The 11082-nt window shown below is 44.2% G+C and overlaps 1 protein-coding gene across 4 annotated transcripts in view; it reads left to right on the top strand.

The window, feature by feature from the left end:
* Nucleotides 1-2993: 2993 nt before the first annotated feature.
* GRIA2 (glutamate ionotropic receptor AMPA type subunit 2) overlaps nucleotides 2994-11082 on the top strand; it is a 94258-nt gene continuing 86169 nt past the window's right edge. For 2 of the 4 annotated variants that reach the window (XM_061475811.1, XM_061475820.1), the window contains exons 1-2: nucleotides 2997-3459; nucleotides 3762-3902. In XM_061475811.1, coding sequence (XP_061331795.1) covers nucleotides 3372-3459; nucleotides 3762-3902 — 229 coding nt within the window. In that variant the 5' untranslated portion in view covers nucleotides 2997-3371. Of the gene's footprint in view, nucleotides 3460-3761; nucleotides 3903-11082 lie in introns of all 4 variants that reach the window. The other 2 variants (XM_061475833.1, XR_009747301.1) reach the window with 2 other exon arrangements.

Below are 11082 nucleotides of genomic sequence, written 5' to 3'. Positions count from 1 at the left end.
CCTTTCCAGCTTCCTCACTAACTTCTACATTACATTCAGAATGCCATCCATTAGAAGGAACTATTAAATCAAATACAGACATGACCAAATTCTGCATTCTTTGCACTAAGTAGCAAATCTCTCCCAGACTTCTACGGAAACAGGATTAAGCACTTAGCCTTTTTAGGTGTTTGACATCTTATTATTTGATATCTGGCCTTCCGTCATCTGTCATTGTTTTCATTATTATTGCACTGTTATTTTCCTTTCAACAAGTGATTGATGATTATTATTAACAGTCCTCCTGTTGATGCTTTGTTCAGATTCCAAACTAATGCATTTTTACATGACCTTTTATCACGTATTTGAAAGAATGCATATAACAATCTTCTATTTTTAAGATTTCAATCCTTACTTAACTATTGCTAGATCCTTTTCATTTTCTCATGCAAAAAGTATTGAATGTGATTCCCAGTAATGTAGTCTGATTTTTTTATGCACAGTGTTAATGAGTATGTCTATTCTTAGTACACGGTCATAAATTACTATCACCTATAAATTTCTTTTTTTCCTCTTTTGCCTGCTTGCATCTTTTCAATTAGCACAGAACTATTATAAAAAATAGAGAGTTGAAGAAGGCTTTATTTTATTATTGGCATTTTCCCCTGCTATTAAATTCTGATTAAACTGTTTTCTTGCTGATTGACTAGTCTATGCTGTCCTTTTGTATTTAATCATCACAGCTGAAATCTTTTCTTTTTCTCTGGCACACCACCAGCAGAATATGGTCACATAATTTGGCACTCTTTCTGCATGTTCTGATATGATGATACAAATCTGGATGCACATACACACACACACTGTGGATGACATATACCCATATGTACTCACGACTATGTAATGGAAAAAGATGCATTAGAAAATCAGCAGCCTGGGTGGTATCAGTTGTGATTGTCATGGCAGTTGTTATTAACTCACCGCAAACAGTGTACAAACCCCTCAGCTGTAACTGGTAATTAACTTCTTACTCGTGTCACTTTTATTTTACCTGCCTGCTATGCTATAGGTCCTATGCTGAAGGTCTTTCACTTGAAATATTTTACTATCTAAGCAGATATAGTGTATATCACCATGAATTATTCTTACTGTATCTGACAAAGGTCTTGATGTGCATGTGAAATAGCACTGTTCTCTGTGACACATACACACACAGAGCAACCCAACCAACCAAAAACAAAAACAAAGCAAACAGCTTACAGATTTAAACCCTTTCTATAACTGTAAAAACTGGGATTCTTCAAGATTTCATTTTTATATTTTGTGCCATCTTAATCTTTTTTATATTTTAGTTCATTGTGCAGCTGCAATGTAAATACTTGTTTGTTTTTTTTTTCATTATTAGATATTAAAAACAACCTTCAAACTGAGATTTTTGCTGCATTTTAATCTCATTTGATATATGCAAGGGGATTCTTCAGACTGGGGTGGAAGTGTGTGTGTTTATGATTTACCTGTGCTCCTGTTAAAGATTGGTAGTATTATAGTATTTATTAAAAGCAAATGCCTGCACATCTCATTGTCTAGGGCACAGTGAGGACAACCTGAACGCCAGCTTTCCTCCGATATCTTAATCTACCAATTGTCACAGTGACACTGTTTGTTCCTTTCACAGAATTCAGCTGTCCATTGTACCAAGGGGCACAAAACCTGACCTTTGGGAGGGACGAGGTTGGGGGAGAAAGCAAGGAATGGCTGTAGAGACTCTGCCATGCCACCCAATTAATGTCATGGGGTCTATGAGCTCATGATGTTAAAGCTTTCTCTCTTCTTCAGGATCACTTCGTTTTCTGGGGAGAGAGATGACGACGCAGATACAGACAGAAACTAGTACAGAATTTGCTGGTGAAATGACTCAAATGAAACAAAACTCATCATGAATCGGTGATGGGTAAAGGGCCTCAAACTGCCTACTTTCTATGTGTTCAGCATATGTACTTATATTGGTATCTGAATACCTGAAGCTTCATGATTCTGCTTTGTATCTAGAAAGGGGAATTCAGACAATTTAATATTTTTTGCAAAAAAAAGGGAGATGCAATGAAAGATTAGCATCCTTTCCTGCATGGATATTCTTCATCTTTATTAACAACAACAATAAAATTACAAATATGCCAGCAAATTAGCATTTAATAGCAAATTCATTGTCACAGTCACAGTATCACTATACTGCCTGTTCTATAAGATCTGTGCACATGTCTGTGTGTGTCTATGTCTCTGTGTGTGTGGTGCATAGCAACAGACTTTGTGCCAACTGAAACATGTTAAATTTAGCTTGCAGTAAATAGTACGTCTAGCTAACATAGCCGGAACCCATCTTGGGAAAAAATCTCCATTGTGCATGAAAATGAAACGTCTGAACAGCTTTAGATCTTCCTGCATATTAACTTTTCTGATTTGGGTACAGAAATTAAAAATAAGCTTTTTAGATATACCTACATCCCAAAGTCAACTTGGTGAGGACTAGTGAAATAAATCAAAATCTAGAAAAAAATGTGGGTTTTGGGGGGGGGTTGGTGTTTTTTGTTTGGTTTTTTTTTTTTGTGGGGGGGGGTCTTGGTGTTTCTTTCTTCTTCATTTCAGTTTTCCACCTAAGCTAACACCTCCCGCTGTCACAGAGAGAAGTCGGCATGCGTTTGAGTCATGCCTCTGACTTCCACCCGATGAAAGGCGTACAGGCGCGAGGGCTCCGCACGCGGGCGGAAGCGTTGGGGCTGAGGTACCCAACTTTAGACGCGCTCTTTAGGGGCATCCCGGGGGGCGGTGTGGCGGACAAGACGCCCCCCGAGGCAATGGGGCTGGTCCGGTCCCGGACCCGTCGCCTCCCGACCCGCCTCTGTCCGTGGTGCTGAAGGCTGGCAGCGGCCGCGCACGAATGGGCGGGGCGCAGCGCGAAGGGGGTGGGAGGGGCGCGCTCCCGCGGGCCACCGCTGCTCGCGCAGGCGCGCCGCCGCCTCGCCGGGTGCGCCGCCCGCCCGTCCGTTGAGTGCGAGGGAGCGCGGGCGAGCGCGTGTGAGGGCAGGGCCGGGCCGGGCCGGGCCGGGCGGCGGGCGCGCTCAGACAGCACAGGAACACAGCGGCAGTGCCGCCGCTCCACGGCACGCGGCCACCCCCGTACGCTCCCTCCCCCAACCTTCCCGCTTATTTCCGGAGCCGGGACGAGGACCGGAGCCGCGGCTGTCGGTGGCAGCAGGTTCTGCCGTGCCTGTCTTGCTCCCGCCAGCCGCTCGCTCGGAGGATCTAATTAGCTGACGAGCGCGCCCCGCGGAGGAGAAGGACGACGCGGAAGAAAGGGCTGTTTCCGTGGCTTTGTGGATGCTCTACTTTTCCTGGAAATGCAAAAGATTATGCATATTTCTGTCTTCCTGGCGCCCGTGTTGTGGGGATTGATCTGGGGGGTCAATTCTAACAGCATACAGATCGGTAGGTGCCCGCGTGCCGGCGGAACCCGCTCTGCTCCCGCCGGGATCCCGCTCCGTCGCCTCTCGCTCGGGCATTCCTGTCATGTCCAGCCCTACCGCGGTACCGGCCAGGAGCCCGTCGGCTCCTCTCCCGCTGCCGTGGCCAGCCCCTTGGTCGCTAAATGGATCCGTAGCCGGGATCGCTTCGGCCGCGAGTGGAGCCCACTGGTACCCTGGCTGCGGGAGGGGACGCGACCCCCATGCTGCCCGCGCTGCCGGTGCTCCCGCCCGTTGATTCCTATGTGTGTGTGTGTTTCCCTGCAGGGGGGCTGTTCCCGAGGGGCGCCGATCAGGAGTACAGCGCGTTTCGGGTCGGGATGGTTCAGTTTTCCACCTCGGAGTTCAGGCTGACCCCACACATCGACAACCTGGAGGTGGCCAACAGCTTCGCCGTCACCAACGCCTGTGAGTAGCGGGCACCGCCAGCCGCTGCGCACCCTGCTCTCCGCTAGGCATCTTCCTAGTGCCGGCGGGGCCGGAGCGCCTGCGCACGGCGCGGCGGGGGGCAGCCCGTGAGGGGGTCTCTATGTGAGGGGGGTGGGTGCGTGGAGGGAGTGCGGGAGGAGGGCACCGCACCGCCGCCGCGCAGGTGCGGGAGCGCCCGGTCCCCGTCACTCCCGTGTCTCCCCCCCCGGTAAACGTGGAGCGGGGTCTCTCTGCTGCTCCCCAGCCCTCGCACAGGTTTAAAATGGTTCCTGCCGCCCCCGCCCGGCAGCTCTTCCCCGCGCCTTACGTAAGGCTGCGCGCCCGCGGCGCTATCCGCAGCGCTCTCCCACCGCCCGCGGAGCCTTCTCATGAAGCAGCGTGAGCAGGGCCGGGGCTCCCTCTCGACAGCAGTGGAGGAGCTGCGGGGTGGTCAGCCATTTTACGCCACGCTCCATCACGCCGCCCTCCCGCCTCCCCCCTTGCCGGGTGCCCGCGGCTCCCGCAGGGGCCGTCGCCTGCCGGTGGGCTGTGCGAGCGGGCGGCGGGGCTCTGTCCTGCCTCTGCCTCCGGCGAGGCCGGTCCCGGCCGCCCGCGTGCCGCGGGGCTCGGGGCACGTGCGTGGCTCGGGGAGGTGGGGCGGGGCCGCGTTCGCCCCGGCGCGGAGAGCAGAGCGCTCGGGCGGGGGTCCCGCGGTGGTGGTGGCCGCCGCTCGGTGGCTGCCCAGTGTTCGGGGTGCGCTGTGACCCTGCAGGAGAGGGGTGGCCGCGGCCGGTCATGCGGAAAGGGGCAGCTGCAACGGGAGCAGCGGGCGTTGCCCGTGCCGGTGACGGGACCTGTGAGCGTGAAGCAGACGTTCCCAGGGCGAGGGGGAGTGCCGCCTTCCGCCGCTGAGGCGCTTGATGTGGAGGAGAGAGCCCGCTCTTGTGCGGGCCCCCCCTGCCGTATCCCAGCGCCGAGCTCCCCCGAGGCTTTTCCCCTTCTCTCCTAGGGAGGTGATTTAAGAGACACACTGATTCTGGAGGTTAGCTGTCAGCGGGAGCAATTTCCCTCTATTAGCGACCTTTTTTAATCATTATCGTTTAGCTGCGGTATGGTAGGAGCTGGGGGTGCTGATGAGGGGTGTCTTGGCACAGGCACTGGGATAGGTGCAAGAGCTCAACCCAAGAAGCTTTGAGTGGCATGTATGAGGGTAGGAGAGCATAGTATCCATAGCTGAAGTCAAAAAAGAGTATGTAGTCAGCCACAATAAAGGTACTTTGCTAATCTTTGCGAATTGCCTGGGAAATTCTTGTTTTCGTGAGTATTGAGGTTTTGCAGCAATCAGAACTACATGAGATCAGTATTTGCAGTATACGTTCCTGTTGGTCAAGTAAGGGGGGTTGTGTAGAGGTTTAGGTAGCATTCTGTGATACTGACGGGTTTTTCTGTGTTTCTCAATTCTGTGAAGTCAATGGACTTCTCAAAATAAGTTATATAAGGCACCAGAATTTTTTTCTTTCTACTAATGCTAGAGACAAGTGTAGCGACTTGGTCTTTGAAAAAGTAAAGGTTACGTATTTTTCTCCACCCCCAGCAAGTTTTTCATCAGTATTTGTATGCCTGCATAAGCCTTGTTCTTGAGCTTAGCTCTTTCTTGGAGACACGTGTAGGCTGCAGACTGCAGTGATGGACTTTGAGCAGAAGGGAGCTAGCTGTATTCCGTGTCTCCCTTTGTCTGAACCTTGTCCAAGGCTTCAATTTCCAAGTGGTTTGAAGAGCACCAAATTAAGATGTGAACACTTAATCACCTCAATCACAGCTGATGGTTTAGTCAAGTTATCTTGTCAATTGGATTTGACTAGTTAAGCATGTGCAAAAAGTACCTATAGTATCTCCTTGATTGCCTTCCAGGAAAGGTTTGATTGGAGTTCTGAAGACAAATATTTGCTATATAAGATGCAGAATTTGGCAGGTGATTGCAGAGCACTGCATGCACAAATGGTTAAGGAGGATCCATATTTTTTTTGTACCCTTTATGCTTGTTCTCATTTAAAATACAGAAAAATCTCTTTTTCTTGGTTGTTTTTATGTTTTATTTCGTTTTCCCAGAATCGTGTACAAAGAACCTGTCCAAACGCAGCACTATCAACAGTTAATGCAGGTGTAAAAGGAGGTCACAGAGATGTACGATAATGTGAAACTGAGAATGCTTCAGGTATTTCACTCCAGCTGATGACTGTCCTTCACAGGAACATGGTGGCAGGCTTATATCGTAGTAGAAGTCATGACCTTTTCCTCCCTAACAATAATAAATGCATTGTCTAAAATCGACCGCCGGAATGTTCGGGCTTCTGCTTTAAACCCCGACCCATCCCGCGGGAGGTGCGGGCGGTCCCGCCCTGGCGGCCAGCAGGTGGCACCCGGCAGCCTCCCGGGGCTCCGCCGCCGCCCCGCTGGGGCTGTGCCCTTGCCCGCGTCCCGCCCCGCGCAGGGAACACAGCCGTCCGGCTCCCTCCGCTTTGAGCACCGTAAAACTGTGAGGGAATCTTCAAACTTATCATGTCAGCACTTGCGCTAAGTTCGTTCATGAAGCAAACAGTTTTTCAGATGGACAAGTTGTATTGCTGGTACTGCTTTTAAATTAGGTTCACTAAACGTCCAGGAAAGAGTGGACTTTGTCATGTACCCCTGAGGGTTGTTTGAAACTCGGGCATTTAAAGGTGACTAGAAGATGGTAGCAGAGGAAGAATGGACACGCTTTAAGTAGGTAGCCTTAATTCACATATATTTACAACAAGTAGTCAGTAGCTTTGTTGGACTGTCGCAAGTCTTGTGCAGAGCTGTCTTGAGATGTCCTCAGCAGTAGCTGTTGGAATATAATTGCAGTTTGACACCTCACAAGTCGGTGTCACTAGGAGGCTGAATGGTTTTGATTGAGAGGTGGTGCGGTCTTTCTTCAGGCTGATGGCACAGTTAAGATAAATGCCTGCTGGGTAGCTACTGTTACATCCTTCAAAAGAAATGGGCTAGCCTTAGCCCTTTTGGGGGATTCTTGGTGCTTCAGAGGATTACAGCCTAGGTGGTACAGGCAAATGGTAGCAGAGCTAACAGAACCTTTGGCTTTCAACAGCTGGAGCAAAGGTACAGCACTGCAGATAATTCATAGGGTAGAACTGGAAAGTATCCAAACCACTGGTCTTTATTGTCCTTCAGTGCAGCGTAATGGAGCCTAGTCTAATTGGAGAAGTGCTGACCATCAGCAACATCAGATGTTTTTTAAAATAGTTAAATCTGACAAAACAAGGAAAGAGGCAACTGGTGAAGATTAATTTTTTCCTCCAACACAAACAGGGATAGTGGTATTTTGTACTCACGTAGTTTTGCACTGAAAGGATATTGGAGTTACCTAAAGAGATGTTTCCTATGGAGTGCTATAAAATCTCAATAACTGTAACTAGTTTTTCATATAGTAGTTTCAGCACAGAGGTAATATATGCACAATCTTGTGTGTTTAATCCTGCTAGCTCAAGAGCCAGTGTTGAGCTTTTCTGTTTTAAATCAAGTCTTATAGCTCTGCAGGGATCACTGCACCGTGACATTACGACAAGGGGATGCTGATTCATGCATAAACCTTAGATCCTTTCATTATATCTCCAACCAGCAGCTTTGAAAATGTATGAATATTTTGCATGTTGCAACTTGGGAGTCATTGCAAAGGTTTTCCGAGCCATTTTGGAATATAATGCTGTAGATTGCATTCATGAAGAAATAGCATTCAGCATACTGCTGGCAAAATGATTAAAGACTAAGCAAAGAAATATATCATGTAGTGGTAAAGATGGGAGAAATTTACACGTGTTTATTTGAATTAAAATTACTGTGGACCAAGTCTAAATATATTTCACAATGAATGATTAGAACTGATTTTAAAGGGGGAATTTATTAAATGCTTATGTTTCAGTTCATTTGTATTCCTGGACCTTCTCACTTCCTTTTCACTATAAAACATTTCTCGGGCTTGATGAGCAGATGTGAAATAGGTTCTGTACCCCCTTGTATTTAAAATGGGCAAGATCAGATGTATGTGTCTTTAGTAAAATGATACAGTAAAGCCAGGATGTAGCCTACAGTAGGAATTCTTGTGCTTTTGCTGGTCTCAAAACATTTCTCCCCTCAAAATAAAGCTCTGGAGCAAATTTTAAACATTCTTCTACTCCTGAGAGTTATTTGTGAAGAAACCTAGGGTATTTTTGTGTGACAGTGCTGTCCCTGCTGAGCATCTTTGCTCCTGGCTAACGGAGTATCTTCACACAGCCATGATCCAGAATATGGGCAAATAAAAATACAACAGTTTCACTTGACTATTTGACTTTTCAGGTTTTTATTATGTGATTACTACATTAATTTTGTCCATGTATCTAAATAAAATATTACCATGCAGCTTTGAATATATTTTACTCTTATAAGTGTTGGAAGTGAGTTAAGTTTAATAGCAGGTTTTGGGTAGCATATTAGTCAAACTCTTAAATCAACCAACATTTTCAGTCTCTTCAACATATTTCTATGTTTATATATGCTTTATATTTAATACAGAAAGAAGTTGCTATATTTTAATATTTATGCTAATAAAAGCTTTAATTTACACCAACTTTGATAGGACTATGGACTGCACATGGCTGTGAATGTACTTCTTGCTTTCATCAGGCATACTGTACTATTCAGTGTGTGTTACACACTCTAAACTAAGGTCCATCACATTAAGTGATACTGTTACTACCAATTTCATTAGGGTTTTTTATCAAGTTTCTCATGATAAAATATTTTTGAGAATTAAGACCTGTTTAACAGATAAATAAGTCTTTTTGAACAGCAGATAATTACTTGGAAAGTATATAGTAATGGAACATGTTAGTTTGAAAATGCATTAAACAGGTGAAGACTATTCTATTAACATTAGGTAGAAAATTATGATAATCACTATAATTAATTTATCAGGCAAGTCCGGTGAAAACATGATTAAATTGTAAAAAATAATATTTGCTCAAGGAAAATACAATTTTAAATTAATAATTCTCTAATATGTGCTGGTAGGACTAATTTTTAGGAAACTAAAGGAGGAAATAACCTAGGGTAAAACATGGTCTAGTGTGAGGTATCCCTGCCCATGGCAGGGGAGTTGGAACTAGATGATCTTAAGGTCCTTTCCTGCCCTAACTATTCTATGTGTGTATACACACATGTGTATGTATACATGTACATACATGCTTACTTATATAATCAACAATAGTTTATTTTGAATGTCACATAAATAAAAAGCAGGACACTGGTTAAGCCCTACAATTAATTTTCTGAACAGGATTATCTCAAAGCTCTTACTATTAAGCTAATTTATCACTTACTTAAAGTCAGTGTTTCATCCCTGTGAGGGTGCATGAATTACTAGTTTTTTTTTTATATTAATGGTTCATGCTCATATTCTGGAACCAGCGTCAGTGCAACTAAAGCTAAGGAATATAAGGTCAGACTGAAAAAACACTAATTGATAACTGAGTAGGTAAAAAAATATTAGTTGTATATATCCAAATATATATAAATATATGAATGGGCTTATAATATGACAGTTGACTAGAACATTAATGTCTGGCATGAACAAGATTTTTCTGTTATTCTGTAATTGCTCATTGTATTTATGAGCATGAGAGCATGAATACCGTGGTATCTGCTTTTAGAAGACAGTGGACAAGCGGTTAATTCCTTTTGCCATTGAGCTTTCTGAAAAGGTATACAGCAAAAGTCTGCATGTTTTTACACAAAATAGGAAGGTTTGTGGAGCACATTATTATTTTGTCTTGAAACCTTAATGTTTTAGTTTAATGAGTTCATTAAAAATATCTGCATTGACTACAAGCACCTGTTAGAGGTAACCTTGTTAAAACTGAACAGGGGCTTTCTTTTAAATGAGTAAGTCATTCCAGTGTGAGAATTATTCATCACAGAGTAAGTCGTAATGAATTCTGTAAGGATATGCAATAAGGAGTGAACAAAAGCATCAGACAAACGTAGTGAATCCATATTGTAAAACAGCTCAACAGTAAGGCGTAAAAGCAGGTTTTAAATAACATGTTGAACAAATTCATATTGGATCTTCTAAAATCAATAACTGTGCTTAGAATACTGCTATTGTATTTATTTACGTGCAGTTAGAGTGGTATAGATGTCCTTTAAAATACTGTTTACTTTATCTGTCTGTATCTGGGCCCACCATAGAACAGTTTTTACTTTCTAGAGCACCACTGTCTTGCCCATTTGTTTAACAATTGTTCTATGACAGATCTTTGATTTTACTTTTTTCTATGAGAAAAGTTCTCAAGTGAGTTAGTTTATGTGGAAATTACCTTTTCCTCCTGAAGTTCCCATTTGAGCAATTAGCATAGAGAGTTAACGCTTCTGTCCTGAATCTCATTTAATGTGCAGACACTTAAATGTATTGGCTGGTTGTTTTATGAGAGTGTAAACAAAATAAGTAATTACAAGGCACAGGCATTCATTGTGATTCTGTGGTGAGGTGTGGTTCAGCTCTAGCTACTACTGTCTCCCACCACCTGCTCCCAAATTTGACTCACATAAATGAGCAGGATTTTTTTTGAGGGCTGGAATGTTACATTCAGTTCAACTAAATGTGACAGAACAAAGCACAAGAAATGTCTGAAATGTCTTATTTCAACTCTAATCTACTATTTAATTTTTTAACAGAGGAAGGATATTCAGCTCTATATTCATTGAATCTATGTGTAATTGCTTTGTATGTTTGAGGTGCTGGGTCTGTAACTGAATTACCAACCACTTCAGCTAGCCCACGAATGACTTCCTGGGCTTTGTTGGACATGGAAATAATGTCTTCATTACTTCACTATGGAAGGTAAACGTGCTTGTATTTCCTAAAAAGAAAGTGAGCGTTGCCAGATGTGTTTTAAAATAGACATTTTTTTTCCCCAAATGTTTCCTCCAATGAACAAGAATAGGACAAAATTCTCTAAAAAGCTCATATTGGCCCTGACTCTTAAGATATTAAGATATTACTAGTAGAAGAGTTTCAAAGCTTAGTAAGGGACAGTGACTAACTATATGAAATGTTCAAGATAGCATCACAAGAATGTGTTCCTATATCTATCTCATCTGT

This window comes from Pezoporus flaviventris, unplaced genomic scaffold, assembly GCF_033815535.1.
Source record: "Pezoporus flaviventris isolate CSIRO_AGI_PZ_B2104156 unplaced genomic scaffold, CSIRO_AGI_Pfla_v1 ptg000002l, whole genome shotgun sequence".
NCBI lineage: Eukaryota > Metazoa > Chordata > Aves > Psittaciformes > Psittacidae > Pezoporus > Pezoporus flaviventris.
This window is presented reverse-complemented; position numbering and strand designations above follow the sequence as displayed.